The sequence below is a fragment of the Periophthalmus magnuspinnatus genome, chromosome 17 (genome assembly GCF_009829125.3).
Source record: "Periophthalmus magnuspinnatus isolate fPerMag1 chromosome 17, fPerMag1.2.pri, whole genome shotgun sequence".
Taxonomy (NCBI): domain Eukaryota; kingdom Metazoa; phylum Chordata; class Actinopteri; order Gobiiformes; family Gobiidae; genus Periophthalmus; species Periophthalmus magnuspinnatus.
This window is the reverse complement of record NC_047142.1, coordinates 20,131,032-20,151,639: the sequence shown is the minus strand read 5'-3', so window position 1 is coordinate 20,151,639 and position 20,608 is coordinate 20,131,032. Positions and strand designations below refer to the sequence as shown.

Here is a 20,608-nt window from a genome sequence, read left to right as displayed (position 1 = left end):
AGAATGACTGGTGATCTCACTCCAAAAGAACTTAACAAACACCATATGAGACACATTGTTGCACAGACTGGTATTTCTCTATTGCTTTAACAGGAAGCTTCTCAAAAGCAGTAGCAATAACAGTTTATCATGTAGCATAAATAAAACAACCTGATAGCCAATGCAAGAGCCTCTTCAGTACACTGTTTACATCCTCCGAGCGATCTACAGCTCAAATACTAACAATAATAAGCAGTAATGTAATCCAAAGTCAAGCGGCCCTAAAACTATTATTATGTATGGGAGCCATTGCATAAGTTTATGAAAGAAATAAGCCGTTCTGTACTACCGTATCAATCACATTATGAACCACCGTGTCTTCCCTTCTTACTGCCGGTGACACCACAAGCTACTTCTAAGCCACAAGTATAATAAAAAGCAAATTAAAGCCAGCAATCATGGCGTTGTAGTGCGATAATCCGAAATATCTCGTTCATTTCCGCCGAATGTCTCCTCTAGGATGCCGGCTGCTGAGTGCATATTTCCCACGAGCCTCTAGTCGGTGTCTCTCTGAGGGAGAAACCACAAAGACCAGGAAAAAACATGCACACAAACAAAATACGCGAAGGGGCTATGGAGCAAGATCAGTGAACGCTCTTATTTGAAAGATAAACATGCAGTAACTATGTATTCACTATGTCTGTGAAGTTCAGATCTCACCATATCTCATTGTAATTGGTGTAGTTGATGTTCAAAACTAAAGGGTCAGGAGCTGAAAAGGGTCCAGAAGATTCACAATTTTGTTTAAATCATTTCAAGCTAAGAATATTGTATTCTGTGGAGATTTGTGTAAAATAAAGGGTTAAAGTTAAAATCTATCTAAAGACAAGTCTCAATATTCTATCCCTGTTTCAACACCACAATGATTTTAGACTGGGACTGAACAATTTGGGAAAAATATCTCATAGCGATGTTTCAGATAAGCATTGTGATTTCAATAAAATTTGCGATTCATGTATTCTGTTCATGATTCTGTTCAAAGTTCACATTTTAAACACGTCCAGAAGAATTGGCAAACAGGCCTTGGAACTGACAAACAAGAAGCATGTGTGTTTTGGAGCATGTTTGTATAGATCTAAACTAGCGGGTTAGCAGTTTTTAAGCAGAATAAGACAAGATGTATTGTTGATTATGGGGGAAATTATGTTACTTCAAAAATTGCAGCCTTTGCTATTTGCTAATTGTGTCTATTCAGATTGTGATTTTGATTTTATAGCATTTAGCAGACAATATGTAAAGTCATTTTCAACACAAATTAATAGTAGTTTTTATATATATATATATATATATATATATATATATATATATATATATATATTTTTTTTTTTTTTTTCAAATCTATTCAAGAGCATATCTGTCTAGATTTGATACCAGTTTTAGTGTCATATAATCTGCGTATAAATGGGAATACAAGTAATTATTATCAAAGGCTCTTATGTGGCAATTACTCTGAGACAGTAAGGGGATACAAAACATGCAGTGGTGGAAGAAGTACTCAGTTTTGTTACTTAAGTAAAAGTACAGAGACTGGAGCAAAAAAAACCAACACTCAAATAAAAGTAAAAGTACCACATGAAAAAGTCTACTTAAGGAAAAGCATTAAAATAACTGTTTAAAAAAGTACAAGTATTTTGTGTAGATTTTGAGGTTTGATTTTCCTACCTCCTTTTATTTCTATGTTTTTCTTTGCTCAAATTATGAACATGCTAAAAATAAACCCTCAGACTTTTCAGCAGCTGTCAAACAACAATGAAAAATACTTTTACTTTTCAGTCCTGTTCCAAAACGTAGTGTAGTAGAAAGTACAAATGCCTCCTCTTAAATGTAGTGAAGTAAAAGTAAAATGTATCTGAGTAAAGTACAGACAGCTAAACTACTTACTTACTTACTTTGTTACATTCCACCACTGAAAACACGTCAACATAATCCGACAAGAACATTTAATTTGTCTATTTTGCAGTAGTGAGCCTCTGACATACTGTACAATTGTTTCTATGAACCAGATTGAAATGGGGTGGGGGTCGTTCTTGATCTCGCAGCGTTTGGTGTTGAAACCCATCAGGGCATATTGCAGCAGACAGACCGGCCGTGCGATGGAAAAATGGTGTCAAAGGGGCAGGGGGGAGAGGTGCGGTGGCTACACGCACACACAATAAAAACACGCCTCAATTCGTGACATACATGTTTCATTCCCTCTGCTCTCTCCTCTGTCCCACCACCCCATTTTCCTGTTCTGCTATTTTTGATGGGCGAGTACCGAGCCCTGTGGTACACCTTCAGGACTGCCTTTGTGTCCTGTGAAGACTTCCATATGGTGTTTTGCTTCTTTCTCGTGAGAAGAAAACTTAATGTTGTGCATAACAGGTTTTCATGGTTTCCTAATTACTTGGTTTGGTGCGGTAGTACCTGTGGTAAATATTATGATACGTGTACATCAGTTAAGAGGCAGTCTGTGGGAAAAAAGTTGAAGAAACAAAGGCATTTTTCTGACAGTTCCTTCATTTAACAAGATAAAGGTGTTTTTATTGGATCTAATCATAACTATATTTTGTAAATTTGACACGTTTTGGCCCTTGTTAACATTGTGGTTGCTAGGTACAGAACTAGAATTATGTATGTACCTGTATGTCACCAAAATTGTTATAATTGCGAAAACTTGTAAAATCTTCAATATAATCATGGAAATTGCCCTTTAAATAAAAAAAAATTGCTCTTTAACTTAAAAAAAATGCCCTTTAACTTCAAAAATGTGCCCTTTAACTTAAAAAAAATTGCTCTTTAACTTCAAAAATGTGCCCTTTTACTTCAAAAAATTGCTCTTTAGCTTAAAAAATGTGCGCTTAAAAAATGTGCGCTTAAAAAATGTGCCCTTTAACTTAAAAAAAAATTGCCCTTTAACTTAAAAAAATTCCCTTTAACTTAAAAAAATTGCCCTTTAACTTCAAAAATGTGCCCTTTAACTTAAAAAAATTGCTCTTTAACTTCAAAAAATTGCTCTTTAACTTCAAAAATGTGCTCTTTAACTTCAAAAAAATTGCTCTTTAACTTCAAAAATGTGCCCTTTAACTTCAAATATTTCACGAAATCAGCCTAAATATTTTCAGTGTGTGTGGCTTTCTGTCTCACTCTGACCAACATCAAAACGCCTTTCATGTTTTGCGGTTGTGAGTACGCGCCCTCATGACGGTGGATGGTTAATCTCCCCAGACGCTTCACAGATACAAAGCAAACGTGATCAATTGTAGAGCATTGATCCATGAAATCAAAGCATCTATCTACTTTACCCATAGGTCTTTTTATAGCTCGCTGAGGAGAACGGGAAAGTCCTGCGATGTCCGTACAGCGGGGACACATAAAGGCTAAAATAATAACAGAAAGAAAGAAGCTATTCACCAGCCGCAGAAGTGATACACAGCAAATCATCATAATAAACTTTAATATATTTTTGGACGTGCCTAAAAATACACTCAGGCTATTTTGAAATAAGATAGCGCATGGATTAATATAGCAGTGGTTGTATAAGGATATTAACAGGAAGTAAATGAACAGGATGCAATGCTCAAGGCAAGGCAGCTTGTTTTATGTAGTCATATATAAAACATATATTAAACAAGAATCATTATTAAAAAACCCTTGCCTTAGGCCCGTACACTGTGAACCTTGTAGAAAACGTCCATCTTGTACGTGTCCTGCTCAGCCAAAACAATTATTTGCGTGTCCTGTGTTCATGTTTTTAACTACTTGTGCACGTTTTCTTCGGTCTTTCGCGTAGTATCTTAAAGCTGCATTATACTATGGGACATTCCAGGCAAGACATAACATTTCCGTGGCGACGAGCAGGTAGAGGACGCCTGTTACGGTAATTTCGAAGGCCACGGACTCCACTCAACTGGCGAAAGATGGCATTTTTCCCCAGACCTTAAACCAATTATTTGTTCCTAAACCTAACCCTAATTTTAACCTGATGTGAAAAAATATACTGTCAAATTATTACCAGCTTTTCTATTGTGAAAAAAGGACCAATATTATATCCGAAGCGTTTTTAACTCAATATAGGAGCCAATGCGTCAGTATGGAAAAGGCATTATAAGTCAATAGGAAGTGACTCTGCCAAAAGCTGTACCGAAATACCAAGGAACTCCACTATTGATTGAGTATGTAGAATTATTCCACAAAATCCATTATTGCAAAAAAGTGTAAAGTATTCCATCAGTTGCCTTGTGAATAATTAATCAAAAAACGTGTAATGCTAGCGTAGATTTGTGGATCTAAAGACACAGCTAAACAATTTTCCCCAATTTCCCCTTTCACTTTGATTCAACTGTCTTAAACTTTTAAACGATGCAACCGCACAACTCCCCACTGGCACAAATACTAAATAAGGATGAAGGCCAAAACACCCAGTCCTCTGCTGCAGCTGTTGTTGGTAAAACAGTGCCAACAACGCAGCGCAAAACCAAGTCACACTCTTCCATTTAACGCAGAAGTCACGTTGAGTAAAGGAACAGCTATTCTTGTGTCGTGTATTATTACAAAAATTCTTCTGTTCAGTGCGTCCTCAGGGTTTGCATATGACTGTCTGGAGAATAGATAGAAGAAATTGTTCGGAGAAATTCAAGAGTAGAGTTTTATAATGTTTTTTAAAGTTGGAGAAAAGAATAGGTTTTCAAAGTTTGGTCTTGCAAAGATCTTTTGGCTTAAAACTCCTAGGTTAAATCAGTGCATTTAATATAACAAAGACAGAAAGAAGCGTTTTCTTTTACCGGCTCATTTTATTCCTGTCCATGGGTTTCAGAATGATGAGAATCTAAGATGGTTGGCACAGCGAACAATTTGAAACAAAATATTATGTCTTTTTAATAGGAAAAAGTCCTCAAATATTGGACACAACAGGAAGCTGAAACTTCTTGGTACTACTTTATAATAACTCCACCTTATTTAGCCTTAAAGATGCACTATGTAACTTTTCTGATGTGGGTTCTGTGGCGATTCCTCGTCTCCATGGAGATGCCTTGCCAAGAATATTTCATAGTATGGCATTAAACTTATCTATCTTGCATTTACTCATTAAATTGCAGGTGTTTTTATTGCTTGGAAAACGTGCATACTTAATGTGCTTCACCTCCTTGTCTCCATGGAGATTGATGAGTTTAATGGCATACTGTGGAACATTATAAGGAACGCAATAAGATCTCTACGCAGACAAACAGGTGACAGACCATTTTACAGAAGTTACATAGTTTACCTTTAATGAAGCATGATCAAACACTTAATTTACAGTTAATAAATAGTTTATTACATATTGTATTACCAGCGTTTTAATCTTTTACCTATGATCCCCCATTGAACTGTTTTTGTGACTTGCAGCCAATCACAAAAAAAACTAATCAGCTGAATCAGAGTTCACTGAAAAGACAAAACATTTCTTCACTTTTGTCACTGAGAAGACCAAGAGATGACAACTAGTTTGCTCATATTTTTCAAACCACTTGTTGATGTAATTAAATAAATATGTCTGCAACACCAATGCAACTGATGGAAAGAGATTGAAAAGTTCTTCCACAGCCACCCCCTTTTCACAATTTCACTGTCCCATGACTAATCACTGAACTGTCAGAGAATACAGTAAGCTAATTGTGAGCTAAGAGTCCCCAGATTATGTCATAAAGATGCAATTTTGAAAGTGAGGAATACAGATGCAATATTGTGTGCTAAAAACGTTTTCTACTTTATTGTAACACCGGGAGTATTAACATTTGAGAGAAAACTGACATCTGAACTGATAAACTCATCCAAGAATCCGTGTATTTCAGACTGTTTGCAGAAGACTGAACTACAGGTACAAGGTTTTTTCCACAAAAACTGGATATTTTGTTGCAGAGGACATTCAGTCATCTAAATAACTGCTTGTCTTTGCGATTATATTGAACTAAAATGTATGCTTTTGATTTGATTTTGACACATTGTGCGGTCCTGTAATACCCTACACTCTGCAAAGGTCAATGGGTTGTTGTCCAGAATGCAAGATATTTATTACATATCACATGTTTACCTCATATGGACTTCACCGTTTTTAAAAGCTGTAAAAGCCAGTACAAACTTCCCCGCTGCCCCCCACTATTGAGTGTTTTAATGCATGCCAGGACTCTGTTGCATTGTTCCATGTAAGGTAATGGGATCGAATATCAACATTTTGCAATAACAGACCCACAGAATTTGGCAACAAATTTAAAAATGCCTTTGTGCTCTGTATTTTAGAAATCGTCCTCCCCTTCCTCTCTCCGCTATCACATACATTGTCTTGGTCCAAGGCCCAAATATGAGCGGAGAACAGGGAGGTGACCAGCGTCGGGGGGCCCAGCTATGACATCACATCTGGGGCAGAGCTTCCATCTGGATCGGGGTGTGGGCTGTGGAGCACTCCGGGCCTCTCCAGCAGTGACTCAGGGACTTAATGAAGACCAGACCAAAGTCTTTAGACTGAGGTCACTCAATGGGAATCTCTAGAGGTTGGTATGTGTGCAAAAGTATAGGAGGGACAGTAAAGGGGAGGGGGGAGAACGCGTATAGGCAGTACAACGGTTTCAAGGTTTGGGGTTTTTGTGGTTGCGGAGTGAAAAAGCTATGTCACGGTGAGAGAAGAGGGAGAACTCACAACTCAACATGATCATAAAGGGAGTAGGAAAGATTGGGGGGCAGGTTATAGGCTGCAGCAATGAGGCATAAAACAGGAAAAATAAATCACCAAAGTGGTTCCACAAGGCCACACACTCGGATGTAAATAAACAGTTCATGCCTGTATCCAAGCCCAAGTACGTCCAAATATTTTTATAGGTACAAGCGAATACTCTATTGAAGACGCTGTACCTGCATTCCAAGCATCCTAATTTTTTTCCACAATTCTCAGAGACCAGCATGGAGTTTTGGCTTTGATGGTAAAGCTAATGACTACTAGTATGTTAACATGCACTAACTGATCATCAGACAATAAAACATTTCATAATTAGATGCAGACAGTACACAACAGACTTATTTTGACCTCAAAAGCCAGTATATCCGTACTGGGACAAGACAAATGTTACTCAAATACCATGTCTCTTTTCATTTTGCAGGTGTTGTTTATGTCTACTATGTGTCTTTGGGGATGCTAAAGTTATTGATTGCTTGTTTTGTAAGACTTGATAACAACATTGCATTTTGGTCATATCCTCTTTGCTCATCTTTCAATACCTTTCCCATTTGTGGTGTAAAAAAGAGGAATTTTTAGATCAACATTAATCTCGGACATTGCAGGAAGTGTCTGCTGTGGGCCTCAGCAGACAGCAGAGCTCAGACAGATTGAATGACACCGATCATGAGGCCAGGGACTGAACTCGTCTCCGCCCACTTTGGGAAATACCCCGTGGCCGTTCGAGGTATCCGATCCTGCCCTCCCCGCTACCATAGAAACCTACCAGGCACATTGCATTCTGGGGGATTATCTTCAGGAAGAGGTTTGTGTTTGCACAGATGCTAATCGGGCATAATAAACTCGTATGGATGAAATTTAAGGAGGCAGCTCTTTACGTTGTGAGAGTTATAAGTAGCTTTAGGGACAGTTTCACAGGGATTTTGTAACTATGTGAATATCTGTGAGCTGTCGTTGAGCTTAGAGGGTTACGTTATATTATATGGCATTGTATTAGAAACTTAACAGTAGCCATAGTATTGTTTTATAGACAATGTAAGGAGCATATGCCATATTAGGGCTCAGGGCTGCAAGATTTTATCAAAACGCTAATGGAAACTTGATCAACATTTTGTTCATGAGATGCAAAGGATTCATGTATTAGTTTTGCAGTTCTTATTTCAGTCTTCTCTCCAGTGTTACATGGTTGAACGTGCTGACAATGACATATTAGTTAACACGGAGACTAACAAAACTCTTTAATTAATTTATGTTATACTTTTTTCCTATAAAGTGAAGCTAAACTGAAACTTTTCTCTACCCGACTATATTGATTTGATTTTATTATTGTGTCTGGCCTTATAAGACGCCATTAACGAAATACAATAGGCCAGTTGCCAGACGCCTGCTACAAACACAAATACTCTCATTTAAACAAACTCATCGGCCGCTTCTTCCAGGCTTTACAAAGAAAAGAAGCTAACTTATACACATTAGAATTAAACAACCATTTCATCTTGTTGTCGTCACTACACCAGAACATATCAGGGCATTGGGTGAACATTTCATAAAATAAAGGATTTCTAAATTTATCATAAAATGGACAACACAACAAAAAATGAGCTTCACTTTCCACTTCTCCCAACTGACATAAACCACAAAGTCTTTCTTCTTCAGGGGCTTGAGAAAACTACAAAAGATTGGACTGTTGTACTTGTTGATTTTGTACATTAATTATAACAACCATGATGCTAGGGGGCAGAACTATTTTTGATTAATGGGTGTACTTATTAACTCTCTTTCTGGTGACCTCAGGGTTGTGACAGTGAATTAGTGGTTTGCATATGTGTTTGACATAGGATGCCCTTATGGTCATTTTTCATAGCTCAGAGCGAATCACAAAGAAGATCTTGTGCCCTTGAGCTTTGGCCCTCTGAGAATCAGACCCTGACAAGACAGCAAGGACACTCAGCACTCCATCAAAAGGGAGACATTGGGTGAGAAGTAGAGAGGGACTTGGTACAAATATGGCAATTGCTGTTGTGTGATTGTTGCTGTTCTTTTCTCTGTCCTGTAGACTATTTGACATCAACCTGCCGAGGGACTGCAGGTGCAAATTAGCCATGATAACTGTAATCTTTTCATATTTAAATTATTAAATATTCATTCATATGTGCTGTTCTTTTCCAAATAAATACATGAACAAAATAAACAACAGTGAAGCAGACACTGGTCAATTACAGACAAGCAGATTAACCAACATTCATTAGAAAACAAGCAAATGTACAACTGTCCCTCCCAGAACATCCCCTGTCCTTAGACCCCTTAGACCCCCCCCCCCCCTGCCAGGAAAAACTGTGGGAAAAAGAGAAACCTTAAGGAGAACCACAGTGAAGGAGAGATCCTCTCCCATGGACAGCCAGGCTGCAGATGTGTCCAGGACTAAACCAGGACTAAACCAGGACTAAACCAGGACTAAACCAGGACTAAACCAGGACTAAACCAGGACTAAACCAGGACTAAACCAGGACTAAACCAGGACTAAACTAGGATAGACAGGCATTTATAGATACAGTTCAAATCTGTAGGGCAAAAGCCTACTCAATACTTATTTAGAGCCCGAGAGACACCCGGGAAACCAATGTAAACAATTACTGAAAACTGTAATTCATTCATACATAATGAATGAGTGAATAACAAGAAGAATAGCTGCAATTACACAACAATTATAACTTTCACCAAACTAGAAAATAGTGTTCCTAAAACTGCCGTTAAGACAATACTTTCACAACGGTGAGGGTAAATTAAACTTGATGTTCTTAAAAGCGACATAAAATGGGTAAACAATTATCTCAGCTGTGAGCCATTATATTTAATTTATAATGTGTTTACCATTCATTTCACTAAAAACCCTCATCCAGACTGTCTAAGGACCCAATTTGCTGTTGCAAAGTTATAGCTTCTGGCATTTGTTTACTTAGCTCAGACGCAAAGAGCCTACTTCAACCTGAATAAAACAATAGCAAACGCATTTCAACAGACACTGATTTACCAATTTAAAATAAAGTATAAGGCAGCACAACTTTCCACATTTCTCAGAGTGACTTATAATGGTGTGGAGACATGCCATCGGCCTGTCACTGGGGTGCACTAATGGGGTATTTTGTCCTCTCTCTAACATTTAACAGCTCAGTATTTTGTTTTTTATTGTGAACTTAGCTGTCACTGCTGCACACAACAGGTTCAACAGGCGGTGCGTTGGCATATTCAACCTGTGACAGTAAATAATATGTGTTGTGCGACTCGAATAGAATCTCTTATTTGTCTTTAAAGGTGCAGTGTGTAACTGTAGGTCCACCACCTGCTTGTCTCCATGGATTTTGGTGCTTTGTCTGGAGTGTTAAAACATATTCATTCAATTACAGGTGTTTTTCTTATCCAAAAATAAATTCTTAATCTGTCTGGGGTCGCCTCTATACAGATCTCTTTGGTGTAATGGCATCAACCTGCTTGACTCCATGGAACTAGAGAAGATTAATATCACACAATAAGCAAATTCAGGCAAAGCTATAGCACCTCCATTGAAACGGGCAGGTAGGGGGCACTATGATTGTGTATACAAGTTATATAGTGCACCTGTAAGTTAAAGGTATTGTCACAAAATAATATCTAGCCTTTCTAAGTACTGCATGTAACAAATTATAAAGTTTAACCACATTCATTACCATTGCAACATAGGACTGTTTTTCATTTACCTGCTTTACATTCACTTTAATTTGTTTTTTATGACAATTTCAGTACATAATTTCCTCAAATACATAAAAAAACAAAAAACTTCCACTATACAAACAAGACGTGATGAATTGCATGTTGTTTTACAGAATCAAAAGTCAAGGAGAATATAGACCTACAAAGCCATCCCTTGAACTCTAACATGTTCAAACTACAGAGGAGGACACATTGGTTGGTTGCTGTTTTATTCAGCGTGTGATTTCTGATGCTTTAGATGTGCGTCCTGTCTCAGCTGTCTGCTCTCACCAAAGCCTGTCAGTGCGGGTACACACAGGTTGTTTTCATCTCTTTGTACAATTCGACAGAGAGCTACTCACTGTGGAGAGTCCAGCTCAAAACATCGGGTAGATTTCAAGAAAAACAATCTGACCACGTCTCCGGACAAGAAAGGCACTGTGCGAAAACTAAATCGGACAAAAATGTGACTCCAAACCAGGAATGAACAGGAAATTCCTATAGGTCTTGTCTGTTATTTTGGTGGATGATGTAAACAGCTAAGATAGGAATATGGTGGGGCAGTGGTTGTGAACTGGCTGACTGCGGTTCTGTCCTATTTCATTGTGAGCCATCTTTTAGAAAGTGATTTTTCTAAATTATTTTACGACTAAAATCAAATTAACAAGTTTAAATTAATATTCTGATTTTAGGCTGAATAGTTAAACCAATTTATACATCATAAAATGCTGAGAATGTGTGGTATAGGAATTTAATCAGGATCCTTTCCAAGTATCTCGACGCACTACTAGCTGGAGTAAGAGAAATATAGTTAAAAGTGGTGTTATAAATGTCCACCTTAAAGGGTACTGTGAAACTTTTCTGGTTCAGTTTTGGAATTAAACTTGTCAATCTTGTGTTTGTTCCATTACAGGTGTTTATATTTTTCAAAAAAATATCTGAAAAACATGCTTTATTACTGCGAGCAGGACCACCTCTCCACTGAGCTGGCCTGTAACTTAGGCACCTGTACTTGTCTCCATATAATAAATGTTTAATGCTATACTTGGGGACATTCCAGGAAAAGCAGATCCTTTAAGTGAACTGTGTATGTAGTGTAAATCCAGTAAGGGGTAAAACTTGACCTATCTCATTTTGTAAAAAATCCAGACAGAGATCTAGGTCCAAACCAACAACTGACCCATCAGCGACTTTTCCTGAAAATCTCCTAAAGGGTGTACTATTCACTATTGATTTGATTGGGGTTTATTGCTTAGAAGGCGATAAAAACCGCAACACCAAATAGACAACTTCATAGATAACAGTACGCGATCAATCAAAATGCATTCTTACCTGGCTCCCTAGCGGCGATGTCCTTTGACACGTGTTTGGCCAGTGAAGACAACTGTGTTTGGAGGCTTTGTATCGCTCTCTGCATTTCTGTTAAATTTGCCCCATGACTTCCATTATTCTTCAACATGTCTTTTAGTCCGGTGATGGTTTTCTCCAATCTCGCCTTTACATTTTGGATATTTTCTGAAAGCCCATCTAATCTTCCACACATGTTTTCCAAAGCTGACACACGATTATTGACTGCTGAAAGATTATCTATAACTTTCTGGTTGATCTTTTCGCATTGGTCGAGACTGCAGTTTACCTGATTAGTTAATGCATCTTGTTTATTCTCAGGCTGGTCAACTTGTCCAGTGACAGGAGTTGCGTCATAGTTTTGCCTTGTGATACTTCTCTGATCCAAATGACAGCAGGTCGAATTTAATGCATGCATATCCTGGTTATTTTTGTTAATTTTATCATTTAAGCCAGTAACAACCCTAGCTAAATTCATTACATTATCCTGCAGGTTAACAAGTCCTTTTTGGACGTCCACCACCATCGTGTTGTGTCTCTCACTGCCAGATTGCTGCCTTTCAACTATCCCTACGAGATCTTTGAATCGCTCCGTGTTGACATCTACCTTGTTGCTTAGGGTATCCAATTCATTGCTATAGCGCTTTAGATCCTTCATAAAGCGTGTGAAACCAATAGGGGGCGCTGCCGAGGAGGAGATTACACTTTCATCATCCCCAGAACCCACGCATCCCGAAGTGCAAATCTCCCCAACTGCATTGATCTTGTCATCCAAAGTTTGAATCAGTAACTTGTTGTTGTTGACTTGTGTGTTGATCCCGTCCATAGAATCACCAAACCTGCCTGTGAATGATTTGTTGCTAATCTCTACTAGCATGTTCGTAAACTCATCCTCCATATTGTTCAAACGTTCGTCTATTAACTGTCGAATGGCGGTAGCTTCTTCCGTGATGGTTTGCGTCAACTTTTCCTCAATGTAAAAGCAATGCGTTTCAGTGTTTTGTTCTGAGATGTTGACTCTTGCTTCCAGCTCTTCGATCAAATTGTTAAAATCACCGTTCCCCTCTTGGCTGGACAGGTGTGCCAGTTCATTGTCAATACGTACATTTAATATTCGGTGAGCCTCTGCTATGCGATCAATCTCCCGCCACAATTCTTTATGGTCATTATTCTCGTCTTTCGTTCCATCTGTCTGCCTTTGTGTTCTTACGGGTCCGTCGTTCGCCGCCAACTCCAAACGCAACGCCCGTATCTCCTTCCTAAGATCAGTCTCTTTAACTTCTACAAGCCTGGATAAAGTCGTAGCTTGGTCGTCGCAAGTCTTCTGCACAGTTTGGATCTTGTCGTAACACGAAACTTGAAGCTTCACCAACTGTTCTTGCATGTTTTGGTTCAACTCTTTCTTGAGTTTGTCGAGTTTTCCATCGATATACGTTTGGACGACATCTATTTCAGGTATGGCTGGCGTTTGGGCTTGGGATGCATCCATAAGAACACGAAGTTGCCCCTCATGACTTGACACCGTTCCTTTTAAATCTTCCAATGCTTCGTCTTTGCTTTTTAATGCGTTGTTCATGTCATCCAGCCTGGCGACTATCTTCTCTATCGCCTTATCCCCGACCACTCCTCCTCTGTTGGTCTGATGTCCATCCAAAACCGCAGGACTCTCCTCTTGCGTCGGTGTAGTGGAGTTTTCAGGTGGACGCATGTTGTTGAATAATGTTACTAGCATCTTTTTGGTGTCGTCTTCCAGGTTAGTTTTGAGATTGTTGGTCAGTCCTGTCAGAGTGGACTGAAGATCCAGGACGGTTTGGGACAAGCGCTGAACCTCGTCCTCCAAATGACGCACCTTATCTGGGCCGCCGTGTCTCGTCTCCTGCTGCCCTGTCTCCCTGCGCTCTGTCCCTGGAATCACACAAGAGCTTAGGTGAGATTTTTAATAATAATAAGGATAATTATCACATTTTGTAATTTGATCAGCTGTGACTGTGTTGCGAGGTAAGATTGTATCCACCAAAAGTGTCCCCCTTTTAATTTAAGGAAGAACAAGCTGCTTCGCTCCTAAATGCTGTGGTATAGTTTTTTAGGATATAAGAAGCAGATGAATCGAAGTAAACTTGCACAGAATTGTGAAACAGTTTGGCAGAGATTACCTACATTTGGAACAAGATTAGGAAAAGACCGCAAGAAAAGTTGCAGACTATCAAAACATCTGTCTGTAAGCTGATAATTACAATTCAAGTCATGCAAAGAAACCTCGTTATCCTAATTTAAATAGTATGTCTTTCCACTTACGACATATAGGATAGATAGAAGTACAAAGACTTTTTGGGGGAAACTGGCAGAATAACTGATTTATGAACAAATAAAAATGTATTAAATGGTCTTACTCTGTGTGTGCCTGGGGTATGCTGGATTTTGTGGTATAAAAGCGTCTGTTCCCTGGTGAGTTGGTTGATTGGTCACTGGCTTCATGTCTTTACAGTCTAGACCTGTGAAACCCGGGCAACATCTCCACTCCAGATCCGTCACTCTTTTGAAGGCGATCTTGTAAGTCGGCCGGAAACGTGTTATGTATCTGTAAGTAATAAACAAAAAGAAGGATTTATTTAGTTATGTATGTATTTTTATAGGGTCTTGGTATCTGTTGGACAAGCTTTGGGTGTTGTCTTCTTTGTTTTCTACTATGATTGTGTATACAAATTGGTACTGAGTCTCAAGCTTTTAAGTATTGCTATCGAGTTTGACTTTTTAGCACCACAAAAACACTATCTTGACTTGCAAATAAGTATAGAAAAAAGTCAGAGTGTTAGACTGCATCACTTTAACTTTTATACACAATAAAATCAAGCGGTTCACTATTTTGTTGTTGTCTAAAACCGTCCAAAGAAAGACATACCGTTGTGGATCTATATGATGAAATACATTTGTAAGCGTCTTTACTTTTCCCCGCAGCTAGAAAAACTTCTAATCTTTCAGACCGAGGCACTCAGCTCCCACAGAAACAATAGATGACCTCACTTCCCTGTAGACCACTGATGTCAAGAAAAACATCTGGAAACTGGAGGAATGAAACTACGCACATCTCATTCTGATAGCACACAGCAATGGCTCAACAATCACAAAAGCGTCAAGCGCTGTCAGGACCGTGGGGAATTAATCAGCAACTTGGATGTTCTATACCATATCATAAGCAAATAACAAAAATTATGTTAACTTATTACATTTTCTTTGTAATGAAAAGCTGCAAAAAGACAGAGAAAAAGCCAGGGGAAAAACAATGAGTAATCTGAACTAAACTTTGATATCCTTGACACACCCTTGAGATAAAAAAAATGAAACAATAATGAACTAAGTCAGACCAAAAGAATGGTGTAGGGGGTCTGCCATCTACTTGTCTCAATAAATATATACTTCTACCTTATACTTGAATGTTCCACAGTATGGCATTTACAACAAATGGTGCCACCAGCCAGCAGTCAATCAGCGGTTAGATCTGTGGAAAGGGGAGCCAGCTCACTGAAATAACGCGTGTATTTGATGTTTTTGGCAATAAAGTCACCTCTGATTAATGGGATGCTGTGGGACAATCGAGGAAATGTGATAATGTCTCAGTGAAGAAGAGCAGGTGGCGTACTCTTCATCAGTTTATAGTAAAAACGAGCTGATTAAAAATGGGAAAAAAAAGAAAACATTGTCGTTAACCTCTAAATAAGGCTATGAAGTGATATTTTTGCACTTTTGTGGGTCATTTCATATTTTTGTGATTGGCTTCATCTGAATATCGTTTTCGGGATCCTGCCAAAAATATCGAATCAATATTGCCAATCCAATCTGGGCACAACAGATAGAAGCAACAGCAGCATAGAAAAGCTCTACACACTCCAGGTTTTAGTAACTCTACACTTTTCTGAACGTTCTCTTCGCACCAATCATAAAAAGAACACTACTGTAAATGTGAAAAGTGAAACTGTCTGGAGTCCTGATGCCAGTTTTGCTTTGGTGCAGAAATCCTTGCTCCTCTGGTGACCCCGGACTTTCCAGGAATCACTCCCACAGCTCACCGACCGAATCCGTCACCACGCATACCACACGCCATTCTCAAACGCGCGGTTTATCCAACTTAGAAATTATAACTGTACGCAACACAACAACTTACACGTACACGCTTCCTGACAGCTCTTACTCACCAAATGACTACTAGGTATTTTAATTGCTTCCAACTCAGGAAAAACTTCAAAATGTTATGGATCAACTTGTATTGGGACTTGAGTGAAAAGTAAATAATAGAATGACAAGTAATAATGTGTCATATATGATTTAGTGTATGCTTAGAAGAGGAATTTATTACATATACTAAACATTTCTTGTCAACTGTCATATTCCCAATAGTTGTTACTCATCAAATACCAGTTACCTCATGGGAAGCAGAGACAGATGTATTGTTTGGCAACTTTTTCCTGTGTCATAAAAAGTATTCATTATTCTTCTACGTCTAACCGTGTGTGACAAAACAGGCACTATAAAAGTATATTACCACAAATAAAAAATGTTGTCCAAGAATGCTAAGATTTTTGCACTTAGCAGTTTTGTTTTCAGGTTTGTTTATTTGTTGGCAAAATATGGTTTGACATTTTTCACAAAGAGGAAAAAAAAGAGAAATAAATAACCTTTTTGTTCCAGGCTCAGGAATTTTTGTAAAATTGTGAGAGTGAGGCAAAGATACTAAACCTGCTATTGTTTATAAGGTCACTGCGAAACAAGTCATTTTAAAGTGTTTTTGGCTGATTTCACACGCACAAAATGTAGACAAACTTGGACTAAACCAGGACTAAACAAGAACTAGAATAGAACCAAATTAAGTCTATAAAAGGACTGAACCAAGATCATACAGGACCAAATATCAGGAAGTTGAACATTATCTAGAAAATACGTTTAACCTCAATTAGAAATCACATAACTTGCTTCATTAATCAAGACTGGAAAAAGTAATTCAATAAGAGACATGTGTGTCAGATAAACTATAGTTGTTGTTACTAATCAAATCACTACAACAGACACTCATTACAGTATTGGAATGGTTTATGAGTATGTTTTTGATTATAGATCCTATCTGGACCAATAGTATGTGGTTTATTTTGCCATACTTTAATATATTATAAGCAGTAAGTATTCAATTGAAAAGCCTTTTAATCATCTAAATGATATAGTGTGCAGTACTGTTCATCAGGACAAAGACAGAGGGGAGGCGAGCTTCTGGTTACGGCTTGAAATTCCTTTAGATTAGGTTTCCAAATTTCTTAACAGGCGGAGCATAGTTTATTATTCTTATGTGCAATAAGCAGTGAGGCAGTAAAAGTGAAAATGGTCATCAATTAAACGTAGTGCACGACCCATAAGCCGCATATCTGCAGTAAGTTAAACTCAAATGAGACTTGTACAGGATTTATCATTTGGCTGGAGTTGAACCAGATCCAAAGAAACTAAAGCCTGCATAGTAAAAAGAGAGAAATATGGGAACACTGTCCGATAATGTATTTTTACTGAACAGCCCAGGTTTTAAAATGCAGTTATCTTTACTGAAATAAAGTAGAGCTACATCAGAAGTAAACTGGTCCAAATAGACTAAACAAAGACTAAAACAGAAGTCCACTGGGATAACCATGTAATAACCAAATAATAATAGTCTCAAAGTCTCAGTGGTGGCAAACTAGTTACTTTGGCACAACTGCTCTGGGGTTGGCTGACAAAAGCGAGGCTGCCAAACTGTGCCATCCGCCCTTCTGACCAACACCAATCACTCACACACCACATTCATACTAAGCAATGTAGGTGAAGTATCTTGCCTAAGGACACAACAACAGTACCGGTCCAAGAGAAGTTTGAGTCTTCAAGCTAAGGGTTGATGGACAAGTGTTGTAACCATTTGAAAACACTCTTCCCAAAATTAAAGCTATGACAGGACAAAACCACAAACTCAAACTATGACAGTTCGACTAAACTGGTCTAAGCACAAACAAGAACTAAGAATCAAGGCCAAGACTGGTCTATATCAAAGGATGAACATCAGACTCAAAAGGTGCCTAACCAGGACTGGATTTAATAAAAATCCAAGACCAAAACATGATTAAATTGAGCTTTTATCCAGGTAGTATAAGTACATACACCACAGTTTGAAAATCCTAAGTATTCTGGACATACATGGCTAGTTTGAGTTATGCCCCTCATCCTGTCCAGCGCTGGCTTGGCTAAAATGTAATTGGACATTGTTTACGGTGACCATGAACACACAGTTCCTCTCCCTCCAAATATCTTTCCTTTTTAGGGCACATGAATGAATACGAAACCTTGAATATTAATTATATAAAGCACTAAATTTCAGCTCAGCTTATTCAGCAGCCAGGCTAAAATTGGTCATACATTTCCCCAAGATGACAGCCAGAATAATTTTATGAACTATGTCTTTTTTTTAATTGAATTCTGTAAAAACGTTACAGTATAAACTCTCTAAAGAGGATTATTTTGAAGTGAACACAAAATTCCACTGTAGATGTAGATGGTTTAACTATTACTGCTACTATTACATGTACTACTGTCCTTTAAATACTGCGGTTTGTACTGCAACTCCTACTTCAAATTCACAACCCCCCACTGTACAATATGGCAATAAAGGTGAAACAAAACCAGTGTACTTTCCCATTCACGTATATGTGTCATTTGCAGTAACTCATTCACTCGACCCCAACCCAAAACAATGGGGGTCTCTTGTGTGGTCCCAAGCTTGTATTCAACACATTGTAACTACAGCACTAAAACCCAATGAGTACTTCCTTCTGAATTAATGTCTTGTAGGGCATTTTTTTGTCAGCTGTAGATTTTTTACACAAAACTGTGGTCTGCCAAGATACGTGCACTCATTTGCATATAACTTACCCAGAAAAATGAGTCACAACAGGTATTTTGTTTTTTCACCAGGAGTTGGATTTCCAAAATGTAAGCCAAATTATGAAAAATAATGCATGTCTAGTGTTTTTCATTCTTGGCATTTTGAATGTTGAATACTGGACTGGCCCTTGGAACATTTGTTACAGAATATAGCCAACTTTTCCTGCTTTTGGGGTCACCATAAGTTATGTTTTTGACATGTTTGCAGTAGTATAGTAGTTTAAAAGTCATCCTGATGCCCTAGCAAACATCACCCACTCTCAATCATCCAGGCTTTGTGCTGGGATGGACATATGTTGTAGCTTCAGGCCTAAAAATATGGTTTACTCTAGTTTTTTTGTTTTGTTTTGCTTTTTTTTGGTAAGGTTTGGGGTTCAATCTCCATCCGTCTCAACACTCCCATGAAGTATATGAGAAGTATTTGTGTCTGACAGTAAATCATTTAAGCCTTTCAATTGCTTTTACTGGCACACTGACTAACCCATTATATACAAAAGTATTGTTGATTTTGGCAATTTTGACTTTTCTCCTAACACATATACCATTCTCTTTTTGTTATTTTAGCTTTGACTGTCAGAGGAACACCGAATCTCTCCCATCCTTCCTCCTCCGATGCCCTCTTCACCTCCCCTCCCTCCTCCTCCTCTCCGTGGGATACTCACGTGACTTGCGGCTGGCACTCGGGGCGATAGGCTGGGCACGGGGGCATCGCGGGCTCTTGGTACGTTTCCACGCCACTTTGCACGGCGCAGCTCACGTTTTTCTGAACCACATAGGCGCACCAGTTTCTGAGGAACAGGATGTTTTAAGGATTAGGAAGGAATTATAAAAGAAACTCAACGTACTTCTGCAGTTTCTCAACTTTGGGGGGGGTCAATGTTGTGGTTTTACGCAATCCAACAACGCGTGTTCTCTTCACCAATTTAACATAACGACTGGAAATGCAAGATTATCTGATGTAAAATTGAACTAATCGCGCATTCCTGCATTTATCTGCATCTTATCACTTCAAGGGGTTAAAATTAAACACTAGACCGATAACGTAAACCACTGCACGATAAACAAACCAGAACAATGTAAACATGTTGGTTATTTTGGTGCGCAAAAACTTTGGGATTGTTGATTTTAACGGGGCAGCTGCACAAGAATTACGCGCCATAGAGTGCAAAAGCTGAAATGCTAATTAATACCAGATGACTAGCACAAATGTAAGGGTATATTCTTACCTGTTTCTGTGTCTGTGCACGGCTCCAGTGTATGCGTTTCCCTGGAAGAGGTCATAGGACGATGGCGAGCCGTAAGACAGCTCCAAGTTGAAAAGCAAAGTGAAAAGTGCCCAGCAACGCCAGCCGTCCATCTCTCCATGTCTGTAAGTCATACTCCTACTCAAATAACTTAAATATGTCTAACTATAAACACTAACCTACTTTGTTATTCTCGTGCGTAAAAGCGTTCACGTATACCCAGCGCGCATTGCTCCACTCCACTGTGGGATACTTCAATAATAAGTTGAAGTTTGGGGAAGTCCACTCCACATCCAGAGTTAACTCCCTTAAAGAATGACGTCTCGGGCCAGCGCGCTCCCTCCCTCCCCCCTCTGCCTCCCACAAGAGTTAAAGTATCAGAAAAAGAGGGAACAAAAGCACCCCCTTTCTCAAGAACTTTAAACAGCCTGGGGGTCGCCGTGCCGCTCCCCGTCAAGTTTAAAGGGACTCATTAATTACTATTATGAAGTGGTTTGGGACACAACACATTGATCTTTGTCTGTCTGCCAGCAGCCAATAGCTCACACCTCTCTCTCTAACGATGTTAACAAGCTAAAGCCTTGTCTTTGCAAGTGCTGATTCTTCAGAAGGCACAGAT

At 38.7% G+C, this 20,608-nt stretch overlaps 1 protein-coding gene across 1 annotated transcript in view; it reads right to left on the bottom strand.

The window, feature by feature from the left end:
* The window catches only part of emilin2a (elastin microfibril interfacer 2a), a 31,103-nt gene extending 10,832 nt beyond the window's left edge, over nucleotides 1–20,271 (bottom strand). Inside the window, exons 1-4 of the mRNA XM_033982731.2 lie at nucleotides 19,972–20,271; nucleotides 19,408–19,533; nucleotides 14,191–14,378; nucleotides 11,786–13,705 (exon numbers count right to left, since the gene is read on the bottom strand). Coding sequence (XP_033838622.1) covers nucleotides 11,786–13,705; nucleotides 14,191–14,378; nucleotides 19,408–19,533; nucleotides 19,972–20,123 — 2,386 coding nt within the window. The 5' untranslated portion in view covers nucleotides 20,124–20,271. The remainder of the gene's footprint in view (nucleotides 1–11,785; nucleotides 13,706–14,190; nucleotides 14,379–19,407; nucleotides 19,534–19,971) is intronic.
* Nucleotides 20,272–20,608: the final 337 nt, after the last annotated feature.